Raw genomic sequence first — 18,633 nt, 5'->3', positions numbered from 1 at the left:
CTCATTCTTATCTATGTAATAACAGATGGATATGACTGGAGAGGTGAGGGATTCTGGGAGTGATGTCACATGACCTCATTCTTATCTATGTAATAACAGATGGATATGACTGGAGAGGTGAGGGATTCTGGGAGTGATGTCACATGACCTCATTCTTATCTATGTAATAACAGATGGATATGACTGGAGAGGTGAGGGATTCTGGGAATTTATGTAGTGATATTAATGTATCTCTCCATACACAGGATTACACAGTAGTGAAGAAGTCCTCTAGTGGGCGCTGTCGGGCCCCTGTGTGTGAAGGATGGGGAAGAACCCTGAGCCCAATACCGGGGCCCCCACCTCACTCCCTGATATATGAGGAAATGGATGAACAGAAGATTCTAGAACTCATCAAAAACATGATGGAGCTGCTGACCGGAGAGGTGACCCTGCTGGGACATTATACAGTAATGGAGGGGTCTGGTGATGACTGGAGAGGTGACACTGCTGGGACATTATACAGTAATGGAGGGGTCTGGTGATGACTGGAGAGGTGACACTGCTGGGACATTATACAGTAATGGAGGGGTCTGGTGATGACTGGAGAGGTGACCCTGCTGGGACATTATACAGTAATGGAGGGGTCTGGTGATGACTGGAGAGGTGACACTGCTGGGACATTATACAGTAATGGAGGGGTCTGGTGATGACTGGAGAGGTGACACTGCTGGGACATTATACAGTAATGGAGGGGTCTGGTGATGACTGGAGAGGTGACACTGCTGGGACATTATACAGTAATGGAGGGGTCTGGTGATGACTGGAGAGGTGACACTACTGGGACATTATACAGTAATGGAGGGGTCTGGTGATGACTGGAGAGGTGACACTGCTGGGACATTATACAGTAATGGAGGGGTCTGGTGATGACTGGAGAGGTGACCCTGCTGGGACATTATACAGTAATGGAGGGGTCTGGTGATGACTGGAGAGGTGACCCTGCTGGGACATTATACAGTAATGGAGGGGTCTGGTGATGACTGGAGAGGTGACCCTGCTGGGACATTATACAGTAATGGAGGGGTCTGGTGATGACTGGAGAGGTGACACTGCTGGGACATTATACAGTAATGGAGGGGTCTGGTGATGACTGGAGAGGTGACACTGCTGGGACATTATACAGTAATGGAGGGGTCTGGTGATGACTGGAGAGGTGACACTGCTGGGACATTATACAGTAATGGAGGGGTCTGGTGATGACTGGAGAGGTGACACTGCTGGCAATGCTGGGACATTATACAGTAATGGAGGGGTCTGGTGATGACTGGAGAGGTGACACTGCTGGGACATTATACAGTAATGGAGGGGTCTGGTGATGACTGGAGAGGTGACACTGCTGGGACATTATACAGTAATGGAGGGGTCTGGTCATGACTGGAGAGGTGACACTGCTGGGAATGCTGGGACATTATACAGTAATGGAGGGGTCTGGTGATGACTGGAGAGGTGACACTGCTGGGAATGCTGGGACATTATACAGTAATGGAGGGGTCTGGTGATGACTGGAGAGGTGACCCTGCTGGGACATTATACAGTAATGGAGGGGTCTGGTGATGACTGGAGAGGTGACACTGCTGGGACATTATACAGTAATGGAGGGGTCTGGTGATGACTGGAGAGGTGACCCTGCTGGGACATTATACAGTAATGGAGGGGTCTGGTGATGACTGGAGAGGTGACACTGCTGGGACATTATACAGTAATGGAGGGGTCTGGTGATGACTGGAGAGGTGACACTGCTGGGAATGCTGGGACATTATACAGTAACACCACTGGAGGGGTCGGGGTGATGACTGTATCATTGTGTGTCAGGTTCCTATAAGGTGTCAGGACGTGGCGGTCTATTTCTCCATGGAGGAGTGGGAGTATGTAGAAGGACACAAGGATCAGTACAAGGATCAGGTCATGATGGAGGATCAGCAGCTCCTCACTTCACCAGGTAATAGACATGACTATATACACACGTCCTCTCATTATTTGTATGTAAAGAATTAATTCAGTCTCTGTATGTGTTCCCTACAGTCAGATCCAGTAAGAGAACAGCACCCGAGAGGTGTCCCCGTCCTCTTCTTCCACAGGATGATCAGGTAGATGGAGATATTCCCTATGATCTATAGAAGGGATGTGAAGCTCTTGTGGTCAGTCCCCTCACCCTCCATGACTCCTCATCTCCTGCTCATCTATAACATCTCACATGACTTCTTCTACTGTCTGATGACTTTTACAATATTTCTTCCACATTTTATGACTCAGGGAGAAGATCTGAACAACATTAATGCTCCAGAGGCAGATGTGAGTGGTGATGAGCAGTATAAGGAGAACATTCCTACAGGAAAAGATCTGATCTATATTAATGCTGCAGACATAAAGGAAGAAGAGACAGATGTGAGCGGTGATGAGCAGTATAAGGAGGATATTCCTACAGGGAAAGAGCTGATCTATATTAATACTACAGACATAAAGGAAGAAGAAGAGACAGATGTAAGCGGCCATGAGCAGTATAACGAGGACATTCCAACAGGAAAAGATCTGAACAATATTAATGCTACAGTCATAAAGGAAGAAGAAGAAGAAGAGACAGATGTGAGCGGTGATGAGCAGTATAAGGAGGACATTCCTACAGGTAACCGCCCAGGTGAGTAGTAACAACTTAATATAGAGCAGAGTCACAGATTCTTCTGCTGTAATAATTGTGTAGAATTCTTTAATCTCTCTGTCCTGTCTCTTCTGTATATTCTTCTATTCACCCAAAATGCAAACTAATGTGATACTACAACTGGAATATGGACAAGAAATATCCTTATGTGTACGATTAGGTCATCAGGTGCACAAAATGATGCAATGTATACCTTGGAATATTGTATACATGAAAGTTTATTAAAAAATAATAAACAACATACAGATTACGCGTTTCGAGGGTGACTCCCCTCTTCCTCAGATCAGGTGTGCACACCTGATCTGAGGAAGAGGGGAGTCACCCTCGAAACGCGTAATCTGTATGTTGTTTATTATTTTTTAATAAACTTTCATGTATACAATATTCCAAGGTATACATTGCATCATTTTGTGCACCTGATGACCTAACCGGCAGCGCCTGGATGAATGAGGTCCTTTTCCATTTTCCGTTTGATGACTACGTCAGGACGTATGTGCCTGTGACCTCCGGCTTGCAGCCCTCCTTTGGACATCAGTGAGTACCCCTATTTGGGGTGATATGCGTTACTTCTATTTACATCTGGTGAGCAGCCACCTATAAGTGCCGTGGGTTTCTCCCACATTTACACTTGCTGTTTGTGTTTAAGGGTAATACAAGAGGCGCCGTTCCCCGGTCTTTTTTCTTTCTATTTATTTCAGCTTATGTGTACGAGGCCATCACACCCGCTCCCATAGACTTGCACTGAGGGGGTATGGTGTGACATCATGACCCCCGCAGCCCACACCCAGCGTTTTGACCTAAATGTCCGAATGCTGGGGCAGTGGAGTACACCTTTAATCTCCCTGTCTGTTCTCCCTCTGCGGCAGAGCAGCTCATGTCCATGTAACAGGGGACGAGAACTGTGGCCAAGAATTCAATAGAGTTCTGTATTCTAGCAGCAGAAGTGTGCTGGGATAAGGAAGCGCTGGTGGACACGTTCTCTCGTGGACTCTCCGATATTATACAAGATGAGATTGTGGTCAGAGATCTCGAGGAACTTTTGTCTTTCATCATCCTAATTGACCCTAGGTTCAGAGAGAGAGAGAGAGAGAGAGATCACCATTTGGGAACCACTTGAGGAGGCCTTCTGTCAGATTGTCGCCTTGCCTTTGATGCCCTTCCATGCCTCCCTCACCCCCCCCCCGTGCCTTCCTCACCTCCCATGTCTACCTCACCTCCCGTTTCTCCCCCCACCTCCCATGCCTCCCATGTCTCCCCCCACCTCCCGTTTCTCCCACCACCTCCCATGCCTCCCTCACCCCCATGCCTCCCTCACCCCCATGCCTCCCTCACCCCCATGCCTCCCTCACCCCCATGCCTCCCTTGTCTCCCTTACCTCCCATGCCCTCCCTCACCTCCCATGCCCTCCCTCACCTCCCATGCCCCCTCTCACCTCCCATGCCCTCCCTCACTTCCCATGCCCTCCCTCACCTCCCATGCCCCCCTCACCTCCCATGTCTCATTCACCTCCCATGCCTCCCTCACCTCCCTTGCCCCCCTCACCCTCCATGCCCCCCTCACCCCCCATGCCCCCCCTCACCATCCATGCCCTCCCTCACCTCCCATGCTCCCCCTCACCCTCCATGCCCCCCCTCACCCTCCATGCCCCCCTCACCTCCCATGTCTCCCTCACCTCCCATGTCTCCCTCATCCCCCATGCCTCCCTCATCCCCCATGCCTCCCTCACCCCCCATGCCTTCCTCACCTCCCATGCCTCCCTCACCTCCCTCATTCCCCATGCCTCCCTCACCTCCCATGCCTCCCTCACCTCCCATGCCTCCCTCACCTCCTCTCACCTCCCATGCCCTCCCTCACCTCCCATGCCCTCCCTCACCTCCCATGCCTCCCCTCACCTCCCATGCCTCCCCTCACCTCCCATGCCTCCCCTCACCTCCCATGTCTCATTCACCTCCCATGCCTCATTCACCTCCCATGCCTCCCTCACCCCCCATGCCTCCCTCACCCCCCATGCCTCCCTCACCCCCCATGCCTCCCTCACCCCCCATGCCTCCCTCACCTCCCATGCCTCCCTCACCTCCCATGCCTCCCTCACCTCCCATGCCTCCCTCACCTCCCATGCCTCCCTCACCTCCCATGCCTCCCTCACCTCCCATGCCTCCCTCACCTCCCTCACCTCCCTCACCTCCCATGCCTCATTCACCTCCCATGCCTCCCTCACCCCCCATGCCTCCCTCACCCCCCATGCCTCCCTCACCTCCCATGCCTCCCTCACCTCCCATGCCTCCCTCACCTCCCATGCATCCCTCACCTCCCATGTCTCCCTCACCTCCCATGCCTCCCTCACCTCCCATGCCTCCCTCACCTCCCATGCCTCCCTCACCTCCCTCACCTCCCATGCCTCCCTCATCCCCCATGCCTCCTGGTTTCAAACCATCTGAAAGAGTCAAACTAATCCAGACTGAATAATACTATTGTACTGATACTGAATAAAACCCCTGTACACAGACCAATATCACCACTATACAAGGGATGAATGATTACACTGCACCATCCACTATACAAGGGATGAATGATTACACTGCACCATGACCACTACCATAACTACCATATAATGACGGGATAATACTACCGTACTGATACTGAATAAAACCCCTGTACACAGACCAATATCACCACTATACAAGGGATGAATGATTACACTGCACCATGACCACTACCATTACTACCATATAATGACGGGATAATACTACCGTACTGATACTGAATAAAACCCCTGTACACAGACCAATATCACCACTATACAAGGGATGAATGATTACACTGCACCATGACCACTACCATAACTACCATATAATGACGGGATAATACTACCGTACTGATACTGAATAAAACCCCTGTACACAGACCAATATCACCACTATACAAGGGATGAATGATTACACTGCACCATCCACTATACAAGGGATGAATGATTACACTGCACCATGACCACTACCATAACTACCATATAATGACGGGATAATACTACCGTACTGATACTGAATAAAACCCCTGTACACAGACCAATATCACCACTATACAAGGGATGAATGATTACACTGCACCATGACCACTACCATTACTACCATATAATGACGGGATAATACTACCGTACTGATACTGAATAAAACCCCTGTACACAGACCAATATCACCACTATACAAGGGATGAATGATTACACTGCACCATGACCACTACCATAACTACCATATAATGACGGGATAATACTACCGTACTGATACTGAATAAAACCCCTGTACACAGACCAATATCACCACTATACAAGGGATGAATGATTACACTGCACCATGACCACTACCATTACTACCATATAATGACGGGATAATACTACCGTACTGATACTGAATAAAACACCTGCTCACAGACAACTATCACCTTAACCCCTTAAGGACGCAGGGTGCGCCCACTCCCATGCTATAACGCGGGGTCACGCAGGTCGGGCCCGGCACCTAGCAACAACTGGGACCGGTGGCTAATACTGGACATCACTAATCACGGTGATGCCCGGTTATAACCCTTTCGACGCGGTGATTAAAGTCGATTGCTGCATCAAAAATTTTAAAATATGCTACCCGGCAGCTCAGTCAGTCTGATCGCCGACAGCCTGACTGGTATCGACGCGTGCGTAAATGTCCGAACTATAAAAATATATCGTCAATGGCGTACACGTAAAAAAAAATCCAAAATAGTGTATTTATAGGCACTTTTTATACCATAAAATATGTATAAAAAGCGATCAAAAAGTCAGATCAAAACAAAAACAGTACCGATAAAAACTTCAGATCACGGCGCAGGAAATGAGCCCTCATACTGCCCTGTACACAGAAAAATAAAAAGTTTAATAGGGGTCAGAAGATGACAATTTTAAACATATTAATTTTCGTGCATGTAAATATAATTTTTACCAGAAGACAAAATCAAACCTATATAAGTAGGAATCATTCTAAAGCCCCTTATACTTCTCAATAAACTTATCTTTCCCACCGCTTCCAATTCGGGTATATTTAAGTTGTCCAGTAGTAGTGCCTCGTCCATTATCCCTTTTATTTCCATCTCATTCCTAATTACGTTTGGACCAGACTCTTACCCATCAACAACCTCTTCCATTCACCTTCTTCTATCTTCCCTGACTCTAACAGCTGAAAGATATCTGGGAACTCGCACCGGACAATACAAAACCACAGAAAGCAGATTCTCTCCAAATGGGCAAAACATAAACTTTACAAGTTTATACAAGTATTTTTTGGCAGGACAAGTTTATGTTTTGACCAATTGGAGAGATTTCTGTGGTTTTGTATTGTCCGGTGCGAGTTCCCAGATATCTTTCAGCTGTTACAGTCAGGGAAGATAGAAGAAGGTGAATGGAAGAGGTTGTTGATGGGTAAGAGTCTGGTCCAAACATGGAGAGTAATTAGGAATGAGATGGAAATAAAAGGGATAATGGACGAGGCACTACTACTGGACAATTTAAATATACCCGAATTGGAAGCGGTGGGAAAGTTACGTTTATTGAGAAGTATAAGGGGCGTTAGAATAAAAGATATTTGGGAGAGAAGTCATTTCAAGAAATGAACGGAATTGAAAGAAGAATTTAATATAAAAGAGGGCGGATGGCTGCAATACGCTGGTTTGAAAAAAGCGTTTCTTGAATTTATTGACAAAGGAGGTTATATTCACTCAATTATCCTGAGATTATAAGGAACATTATGGATGGGAAAATTAGGGAAAAGGGTAAATCATATGGGTATAAAGTCCTGATAAACTTGCCTAAAAATAAACTGGTCCATAGGAGTTCCCAGCAATGGCGAGAGGAGATTGGTTCCAGTAAAATAATAAATTGGGATAATGTACGAAATAATTTAATATTGTATATAGACTCTATTATACTCCATGTTTTATGGGAAAGATATAAGGTATAAGAAGGACGAGCAACTGCAATAGATGGGATTCAGAAAAAGCAGATCAGATACATTTATTATGGAGCTGCCCGAGATAGTTAAAGAGGTTATCTAGGAAAAACTTTTTATATATATGTATATATATATATATATATAACACATGTCTCGGGAACCGCCCAGTTTAGAAGCAAATCCCCATAGCAAGCCTCTTCTAAACTGGGCGGTTCCCGAGACAAGTGTCATCAGAGAGCACTTAGACAGAAAAGAACAACCTTAACTTCAGAAGCTCATAAGTACTGAAAGGATTAAGATTTTTTAATAGAAGTAATTTTCAAATCAGTTTAACTTTCTGGAGCCAGTTGATATATAAAAAAAGTTTTTTCCTGGATAACCCCTTTAATGTATAATGTTGAATATTAGAGATGAGCGAATTTACAGTAAATTCGATTCGTCACGAACTTCTCGGCTCGGCAGTTGATGTCTTTTCCTGCGTAAATTAGTTCAGCTTTCAGGTGCTCCCGTGGGCTGGAAAAGGTGGATACAGTCCTAGGAGACTCTTTCCTAGGAATGTATCCACCTTTGCCAGCCCACCGGAGCAGCGGAAAGCTGAACTAATTTACGCAGGATAAGTCATCAACTGCTGAGCCGAGAAGTTCGTGACGAATCGAATTTACTGTAAGTTCGCTCATCTCTATTGAATATCTGACAGGAGGAGTTCCTCCCTTATTTTGTAAGCTGCAAATTATAAATAATGATTAAAAAAAAAAAAAAAGTAGGGTATCATGTTAATCGTATGGACCTACAGAATAAAGAGAAGGGGTCATATTTACCGAAAAATTTACTGTATAGAAACGGAAGCCCCAAAAGTTACAAAATGGCGTTTTTTTCCTTGGTTTCACCATAGATTTTTGGGTAAAATGATTGTTGAAATTACAAAGTACAATTGGTGGCACAAAAAACAAGCCTAATATGGGTCTGTAGGTGCAAAATTTTTAAAAGGTGAGGAGAGAAAAACGAAAGTGGAAAAACGCTGAGTCCTAAAGGGGTTAAGCCCATTTTCACCTTAAAGGGGTACTCTGGTGGAAAAATATTTTAAAAAAATCATCTGGTGCCATAAAATTATACAGATTTGTAAATTAGTTCTATTATAAAATTCTAATCCTTCCAGTACTTATCAGCTGCTGTATAATACACAGGAAGTTCTTGTTTTTGCGCTTTCATTTTTTTCCTTCTCCCCTTCTAAAAATCATAATGCGTTCACTTTTGCACCTACAGACCCATATGAGGCTTGTTGTTTTTTGCGTCACTATCAATTATTTTATAACATAATCTGCGGCAAAACAAAAAAATTGTTTGTGTGTAAATAAAAAATCGACAATTTGTAACTTTTGGGGGCTTCCGTTCCTACGCAGTGCACTTTTCAGTAAAAATAACACCTTATCTTTATTCTGTAGGTCCATACGGTTATAAGGATACCCAAGTTAAATAGGCTTTATTAAAATGTTACTACTTTAAAAAATTCATGGACCAACATTAATATGTTTAACCCCTTAAGGACCAAGCCCATTTTAACCTTAAGGACCAGGGCAATTTTATTTTTGCGTTTTCGTTTTTTCCTCCTCGCCTTCTAAAATCCGTAACTCTTATATATTTCCATCTACAGACCCATATAAGGGCTTGTTTTTTGCGTCACCAATTGTACTTTGTAATGACATCTCTCGTTTTACCATAAAATATACGGCGAACCCAAAAAACTATTTCTTAGGGAGGAAATTTAAATGAAAACCACAATTTTGCACATTTTGGAGGGTTTTGTTTTCACACTGAACACTTTACGGTAAAAATGACATGTGTTCTTTATTCTGTGGGTCAATATGATTAACTCCTTAACGACGCAGGACGTATATTTACGTCCTGGGCCATCTCCCCCGATATGCTGGGGGGTCACATGGTGACCCTGTGTCATATTGCGGCGGTCCCGGTGGCCATCAACGGCCGGGACCCTCGGCTAATACAGGACATCACCGATTGCGGTGATGCCCTGTATTAACCCTTCAGACGCGCCGATCAAAGCTGACCGCCGCATCTGAAGCGAAAGTGAAAGTATCCCAGCTGCTCAGTCGGGCTGTTTGGGACCGCCGCTATGAAATCGCAGCATCCCGAACAGCTTACAGGACACCGGGAGGGCCCTTACCTGCCTCCTCGGTGTCCGATCGACGAATGACTGCTCCGTGCCGGAGATCCAGGCAGGAGCAGTCAAGCGCCCATAACACTGATCACAGGCGTGTTAATACACGCCTGTGATCAGGATGAGAGATCAGTGTGTGCAGTGTTATAGGTCCCTATGGGATAACAATGATCAGTATAAGAGATCAGTGTGTGCAGTGTTATAGGTCCCTATTGGAGCTATAACACTGCAAAAAAAAAGTAAAAAAAAAGTGTTAATAAAGGTCATTTAACCCCTTCCCTAATAAAAGTTTGAATCACCCCCCTTTTTCCATTAAAAAAAATAAAACTGTGTAAATAAAAATAAACATATGTGGTATCGCCGCGTGCGTAAATGTCCGAACTATAAAAATATATTGTTAATTAAACCGCACAGTCAATGGCGTACACGTAAAAAAAATCCAAAGTCCAAAAAAGCGTATTTTGGTCACTTTTTATACCATTAAGAAATGAATAAAAAGTGATCAAAAAGTCCGATCAAACCAAAAATGGTACCGATAAAAACTTCAGATCACGGCGCAAAAAATGAGTCCTCATACCGCCCTGTACGTGGAAAAATAAAAAAGTTATAGGAGTCAGAAGATGACAATTTTAAACGTATACATTTTCCTGCATGTAGTTATGATTTTATTCAGAAGTGCGACAATATCCAACCTATATAAGTAGGGGATCATTTTAACCGTATGGACCTACAGAATAAAGAGAAGGTGTCATTTTTACCGAAATATGCACGGCGTAGAAACGGAAGCCCCCAAAATGGTGTTTTTTCTTCAATTTTGTTGCACAATGATTTTTTTTTCCGTTTCACCGTTGATTTTTGGGTAAAATGACTAATGTCACTACAAAGTAGAATTGATGGCGCAAAAAATAAGGCATCATATGGAATTTTAGGTGGAAAATTGAAAGGGTTATGATTTTTAAAGGGTAGGAGGAAAAAACGAAAATGCAAAAACTGAAAAACGCTGAGTCCTTAAGGGGTTAAAATGATACCCATGATACATTATATTTTTGTATAGCTTAAAAGAAATCTTAAACTTTTTGTACAGAATCAGTAATAAAAAAAATCGCCCTATTTTGACCACCTATAACTTTTTCATTTTTCCCTATATGGGGCGGTATGAGGGTTAATTTTTTTGCGCTGTCATCTGTACTTTTATTTAAAACTTTTAGATCACTTTTTATATATTTATTTTTAATAAAATGTGACAAAAAAAGCTGCATTTTTAAACTATTTTTTTACGTTTACGCCGTTCACCGTATGGGATCATTAACATTATATTTTGATAGTTCGGACATTTACGCATGCGGCGATACCAAATATGTTTATAAAAAATAAAATTTTACGCTCTTTGGGGGTAAAATGGGAAAAAGGGACAATATTTATTTTTATTGGGGGAGGGGATTTTTTTCACATTTTTTTTTACACTTTAATAGTCCCCACATGGGACTATTTATTGCAGTCTTTCGATTGCTAATACTGTTCAGTGCTATGTATAGGACATAGCACTGATCAGTATTATCGGCTATCTACTGCTTTGGTCTGCTCGATGTCAGACCAGAGCAGGAGACGCCGGGAGATGGAGGCAGGGGAGGGGACCTCTGTCCGCCATTATGGATGATCAGATCCCCGTGGCAGCGCTGTGGGCGATCCAATCATACAGTTTAACATGCGCACCGCTGCAGATGCAATGCAGATCATGCGATCACGGATGTCGGCCATTACCGGCGGGACCAGCTGTGTATGACGCGAGCACCGCTCCAATGCTTGCGGTCATACTCAGGATGTAAATATACGTCCTGGTGCGGGAAGTACCACTGCACCAGGACGTACATTTACATCTGTGGTCGTTAAAGGGTTAAAATTGTCCTCTTCTGAGCTCCATAACTCTTATTTCCGTATACACAGCTGTATGAGTCATTTTTTGCGCCGTGGTCTGTAGTTTTTATCGGTACCATTTTTGTTTTGATGGGACTTTTATCGCAATTCATATATATTTTTATGGTATATGAAGTGACCAAAAATGCACAATTTTGGACTTTTGGTATTTTTTTACGTGTACACCATCGACCGTGCAGTTTGTTAGTACACCAAAAAAGAATAATACTAGCCCAAAATAACAATCACCATTTATAGGCAAATCAAGCAAATCTTTATTGAAAAAAATACGTACATAAAAACAAATGTTTACAAGAAGATGGCACAAGAGGATAACACCATGGAAGCGAAACATATGTAGGGGTTCGGCATATATTTGGGTAAGGTTCATCATACTACTTGGTACTGGCTTACTATATTGTTCACTTTGTGCTGATACTGTATACTCCAGCATCAGTGATCTGTTCTGTTACTGATTCTGAGTACTACTTACCTCCTTCCCACCTACATGCCTTCCATGGTGTTATCCTCTTGTGCCATCTTGTAAACATATGTTTTTATGTACCGTATTTATCGGGGTATACCACCGGCCTATAACACGCACCCTCATTTTACCAAGGATATTTGGGTAAAAAAAAGTTTTTTACCCAAATATCCTTGTTAAAATGAGGGTGCGTGTGTGCGCGTGTATACCCCGATACACCCCCAGGAAAGGCAGGGGGAGAGGGGCCGTCGCTGCCCGCTTCTCTCCCCCTGCCTTTCCTGGGGTCTAGAGCCCTGCTGCCGGCCCTTCTCTCCCGCTGGCTATGTGCGCCGCTGCCCGTTCTCTCCCCCTGACTATCTGTGCTGGCGCCCCATTGCTGGCGCCCCATTGCCGGCGCCCCATTGCCGTCGCCGATAGCCAGGGGGAGAGAAGCGGCGCCGACAGCCAGGGGGAGAGAAGGGGCAGCGGCACCCATTGCTGGCGCCGTTGCCTCCCCCATCCCCGGTTGTATAATTACCTGTTGCCGGGGTCGGGTCTGCGCTGCTTCCGGCCTCCGGTGTGCATCCCCTGCGTCGTTGCTATGCACTGCACGGCGCGGCGCAATGACGAGTGACGTCACTCATCATTGCGCAGCGCATAGCAACGACGCAGGGGATGCACACCAGAGGCCGGAAGCAGCGCGGACCCGACCCCGGCAACAGGTAATTATACAACCGGGGATGGGGGAGGCAACGGGGCAGCGGCGCCGGCAATGGGTGGCGCTGCCCCTTCTCTCCCCCTGTCTGTCGGCGCCGCTGCCCCGTTGCCTCCCCCATCCCCGGCACCGATAGTCAGGGGGAGAGAACGGGTAGGGGGAGAGAAGGGCTGGCAGCAGGGCTCTAGACCCCAGGACAGGCAGGGGCAGAGAAGCCGGCAGTGCTTTAAATCATTGAACTGCAGCGGCTTATCGGCGTATAAGACCTTAGGCTAAAAATTTTATACGGTATGTATTTTTTTCAATAAAGATTTGCTTGATTTGCCTATAATTGGTGATTCTTAATTTGGGCTAGTATTCTTTTTTGGTGTACTATCTTATAATATAATATTAGTCAATGTACTTACCTTGTAGTAGCTAGGGCCTGCAGGATGTATTTAGGAGTATAACCTTATTTTTTAATCGTTCAGACATTTATGCACGCATCGGTACCAAATGGGATTTATTATTTTTGAAATTACATTATTTTATTTAAGAAAAATGGAAATGGGGGGATTCAAACTTTTATTAGGGGAGGGGCTTATTCACATTTATTAACTTTCTTTTTTTTGCCCCCATAGGGGACTATTACATGTAATCTTCTGATTGTATATACTGATCAGTGCTATGCCATAACATTGATCATTGTTATCAGTGCTCTGCTGCTTCAGGCTTGGAGCAATAGAACACTGATCAGACGACGAGGAGGCAGGTAAGGGCCCTCCCACCGTCCTCTCAGCTGATCGGGACATCAGGATTTTGTTGTGATAAAGGAATAAAAGGGATGAATAATTTGAATAATTACATTATTTTATTCCAAAAATGGGAAAATGAAGGGGGGGGGGTGTAATCACACTTTTATTAGGGGAGGGGCTATTTCACATTTGTTCCTATTTTTTTAAAATATTTTATTTACTACTTTTTATGCTATAAATTAGTGATCTGAAACCTAAGGCTCTCTGCCTGCTGCAAAACTACAACTCCCAGCATGTTGCACTATATAGTAGGGATGCACCGATATATCGGCGGCCGATACATATCGGCCGAAAATAGCTATTTCGGCAAAATGCCGAAAAAACTAAAAAAGTGCCGATAATGACCCCCCTGCCCGCCCACAGCACAATATACAAACACTGCCAGTGGCAGAGGCACTCGTGGGCGGTGCAGGGGGTGCCGGCCGCAACATCTGGGGGGGGGGGGGGGGGGGTTGCGCTCTCCGGTATAGGATTAGGAATACTTCTTTTTATGTGCCCGGGCCGGCTCCCGTGTGTGGCTGCAGGCGGGGGCCGACCAGAGCATATAAAAACTAATACTGTATACTAAAAACCAGGGGGCATCCAGCTGTTGTGAAACTACAACTCCCAGCATACCCGGACTGGCAAAGTCTGTCCGGGCATGGTGGGAGTTGTAGTTTCACAACAGCTGGAGGCCCCCTGGTTTTTAGTATCCAGTATTAGTTTTTATATGCTCTGGCCGGCCCCCGCCTGCAGCCACACACAGGAGCCGGCCCGGGCACATAAAAAGAAGTATTCCTAATACTATCCCGGACATCCCTGTGTCCCGAAAAATCTTTTCGGGACATAAGGATGTCCGGCGGTCACTCACCATTCCCCGGCGTCCTCCTGCGATCCTCCCGCGATCCTCCTTCGGTCCTTCGTTTCTCCGCCTCTATGGTCGTACGCACGGGACGTCACTGACAACCATAGAGACGCAGGAGGACCGCAGGATTGTCGCAGGAGAACGCACGCCGGCCGGGGCCTGGTAAGTGACCGCGTCATCTTCTTCAGTATTCCGGTCACCGCTCCTCCGGTCCCGGCACCGGCACCTACTGCTATGGTCCATATGCCATAGCAGTAGATGTGACCCCGGGCCGGAGGAGCGGTGACCGGAACACTGTGGGGGCAGCAGTACAGACATACAGCCTCCAGCCATACACTGTATATGGCTGGAAGCTGTATGTCTGTGGGGTGGGGGGAGCTGCCTACTATTGTGGGGGGGAGCTGCCTAATATTGGCGGGGGAGCTGCCTAATATTGTTGGAGGGAACTGCCTGATATTGTTGGGGGGAGCTGCCTAATATTGTGGGGGGGGGGGGGAGCTGCCTAATATTGTGGGAGGGGGGGAGCTGCCTAATATTGTGGGGGGGGGGAGCTGCCTAATATTGTTGGGGGGAGCTGCCTAATATTGTGGGGGGAGCTGCCTAATATTGTGGGGGGAGCTGCCTAATATTGTTGGGGGGGAGCTGTCTAATATTGTTGGGGGGGAGCTGCCTAATATTGTTGGGGGGAGCTGCCTAATATTGTGGGGGGGGGGAGCTGCCTAATATTGTGGGGGGGAGCTGCCTACAAATGTGGGGGGAGCTGCCAACAAATGTGGGGGAACTGCCTACTATTGTGGGGAACCTGCCTACTATTGTGGGGGAACTGCTGACCTAATGTGGGGGGGAGCTGCCTAAAAATGTGGGGGGAGCTGCCTACTATTGTTGGGGGGAGCTGCCTACTATTGTGGGGGAAATGCTGACCTAATTTGGGAACCTGCCTACTGTTGTGGGGGAGCTGCCTACTATTGCGGGGGAGCTGCCTACTATTGCGGGGGAGCTGCCTACTATTGCGGGGGAGCTGCCTACTATTGCGGGGGAGCTGCCTACTATTGTGGGGGAGCTGCCTACTAATGTGGGGGAACTCCCAACCTAATGTGGGGGAGCTGGCAATCTAATGTGGGGGAATCTAATCTAATCTAATGAGCGGAGCGCTGCATTTTACCAGAAGACGGGGAGAAGTCATTTTCGGTAGCGGTATCGGTTTCGGCCGGACATTTTTTTTTATTTCGGTTTCGTTTCGGTTCTGAAATTTTCATTTCGGTGCACCTCTACTATATAGTAGTATAGGTCATGGTACAACATGCTGGGAGTTGTAGTTTTGGAACAGCTGCAAAGCCAGAAGCTGTGTCAAGGAATGCTGGGAGCTGAAGTTTTTAACTACATCACCCAGCATGCTCTGATGCGGCCTATGGCTCTGCAGCTGACCAACCCAAAACTACTACTCCCAGTATGTTTCACCAGATACTAGTATAGTAAAAGTAATCCCACCATTCTTTGACTCCCAGCATCACCGCCCCCCAATCCCCCCGCAGCCCGCCCCTCCAGTAGACTTACATTGATAGGGCGTGGCTTGACATTACGAGGGGTGTGGTCATGACATCACGACGCCCGAGCCCAGCGTTCGTAACAAAATGTTTTGAATGCTGGAGCAGTGGAGTGCCCCTTTAAGGGGTTACAAGGTAGTAAAGTGTAACAAAAACTATGCAAACTGAGTATCCTTGTGATCGTATTCACCGGAGAAATAATTGTACCGCACAGTGAATGAAGGATCGGCGCCGCAAAATAAGTTATGGCAAAATAAGAGTTTTGGCTCTTAAAGGAAAGCTTAAATTTCCTGGGTTGTTAAGGGGTTAATACTGATAATATAATCTGTGTTATTCTCTGCAGATTCTTGTAGCAGGAGATCAGAGGAGAATCTTATATCTTCAGATTATAAAGCAGATGATGATATCACACAAGATACATATGAAGAACATTCCATTATCCCAGATACACCCTCAGCCCTTCACAGCCAAGATCTGTCATCTCATCCTTATATACAGGTCCTGTCTTCTCACTCATCACAGGATGTTCAGCAAAATAAAAGTCACAGAAGGGGTGTTGGAAATCAACGAGCTCATACAGGAAAAAAAACATATTCATGCTCAGAATGTGGGAAATATTTTACACAGAAATCAAATCTTATTCAGCATCAAAGAACTCACACAGGAGAGAAGCCATTTTCATGTTCAGAATGTGGGAAATGTTTTACTCAGCAGCCAAGTCTTATTAGACATCAAAGAACTCACACAGGGGAGAAGCCATTTTCATGTTCAGAATGTGCAAACTGTTATACTTATAAATCAGATCTTGCTGTACATCAAAGAACTCACACAGAAGAGAAGCCATTTTCATGCTCAGAATGTGGAAAATGCTTTACTAAGAAAACAAATCTTGTTCAACATCAAAAAACTCACACAGGGGAGAAGCCATTTTCATGTTCAGAATGTGGAAAATGCTTTATTAGGAAATCATATCTTGTTAAACATCAGAGAGCTCACACTGGGGAGAAGCCATTTTTATGTTCAGAATGTGGGAAATGTTTCTCTCACAAATCAAATCTTCTTCAACATCATCAAAGAAGTCACACAGAGGAGAAGCCATTTTCATGTGCAGAGTGTGGGAAATGTTTTACTCAGAAATCAAACCTTGTTGTACATCAAAGAACTCACATAGGAGAGAAGCCATTTTCATGCTCAGAATGTGGAAAATGTTTTGCTGATAAATCAAATCTTATCAGACATCGAAGAATTCACACAGGGAATAAGCCAATTTAGATCAATATATATCAACAAGAAATTAAGTATTGTTTATCATCAAAAAACACACAAAAGAGAAGGCATTTTCATGTTCAGAATGTGGAAAATGTTATACTATGAAATCAAGGCTTATTCATCATCAAAAAAACACACAGGGAAGAAGCCATTTACAGTTTCTGAATGTGGAAAATGTTTTACTGGGAAATCAAGTTTTGTTTATCATCTCTCTCACACCGTAGAGAAGCCATTTTCATGCTCGGAATGCGGGAAATGTTTTACTGAGAAAGCAACACTTAAAAGTCATAAGAACAGCAAATGTACCTGAAGGAATTGGTTAAATTCCTTAACATGTCCGACAACGGTTATCTGCAGCCAACGGCTGTCCGGGCATGTCCTGGCATGCTGGGAGTTAAAGTTATACAACATCTGGAGGGCCACCAGTTTGAGACCCCTGATATACTGCATCTCCAAACTTGTTACCAATTGTTAATAAAAGTTTTCTTTCTTATATTATTTATTATTCTTATATTCATCTCTGCACACTGGACTTATAATAAATGTAATATTGTCCCTGACGTTGTATATAGGGAATGTAACGCGTCAGTGTTGTCCCCGCCCCCTTCTCATTATGATTATAGAGACTTTAATTCAAGGCATCAGACAGGATCCGCACGTCTCCCTTGGAGATTGTCTCTTCTGAACATAAGACGCTGCAGATACTTTTATTTATCACAAACCCTAGACGAGGCAGCTAAAATCCTGGGTGGCTAAAGGACCCGGTCCATCTGATGATTAGGAAATAGCTTATACTACATAAAAAGGCTGATACTATAGGATAAAGGACCTGGTCCATCTGATGATTAGGAAATAGCTTATACTACATAAAAAGGCTGATACTATAGGATAAAGGACCTGGTCCATCTGATGATTAGGAAATAGCTTATACTACATAAAAAGGCTGATACTATAGGATAAAGGACCCGGTCCATCTGATGATTAGGAAATAGCTTATGCTACATAAAAAGGATGATACTATAGGATAAAGGACCCGGTCCATCTGATGATTAGGAAATAGCTTATGCTACATAAAAAGGATGATACTATAGGATAAGGGACCCGGTCCCTCTGATGATTAGGAAATAGCTTATGCTACATAAAAAGGCTGATACTATAGGATAAAGGACCTGGTCCATCTGATGATTAGGAAATAGCTTATACTACATAAAAAGACTGATACTATAGGATAAAGGACCTGGTCCCT

The 18,633-nt window shown here is 45.0% G+C and overlaps 1 protein-coding gene across 1 annotated transcript; it reads left to right on the top strand.

The window, feature by feature from the left end:
* The first annotated feature begins 228 nt into the window (after positions 1-228).
* On the top strand, positions 229-17,839 carry LOC130298137 (oocyte zinc finger protein XlCOF7.1-like). The gene is made up of 5 exons (XM_056551046.1): positions 229-425; positions 1,855-1,981; positions 2,065-2,129; positions 2,296-2,677; positions 16,462-17,839. Exons 1-5 carry the CDS (start codon positions 366-368, stop codon positions 17,388-17,390), a joined length of 1,563 nt encoding a protein of 520 aa, XP_056407021.1. The 5' UTR covers positions 229-365; the 3' UTR covers positions 17,391-17,839.
* The last annotated feature ends 794 nt before the right edge of the window (positions 17,840-18,633 follow it).

Source organism: Hyla sarda, assembly GCF_029499605.1.
Source record: "Hyla sarda isolate aHylSar1 chromosome 1 unlocalized genomic scaffold, aHylSar1.hap1 SUPER_1_unloc_24, whole genome shotgun sequence".
Lineage (NCBI taxonomy): Eukaryota > Metazoa > Chordata > Amphibia > Anura > Hylidae > Hyla > Hyla sarda.
This window is presented reverse-complemented; position numbering and strand designations above follow the sequence as displayed.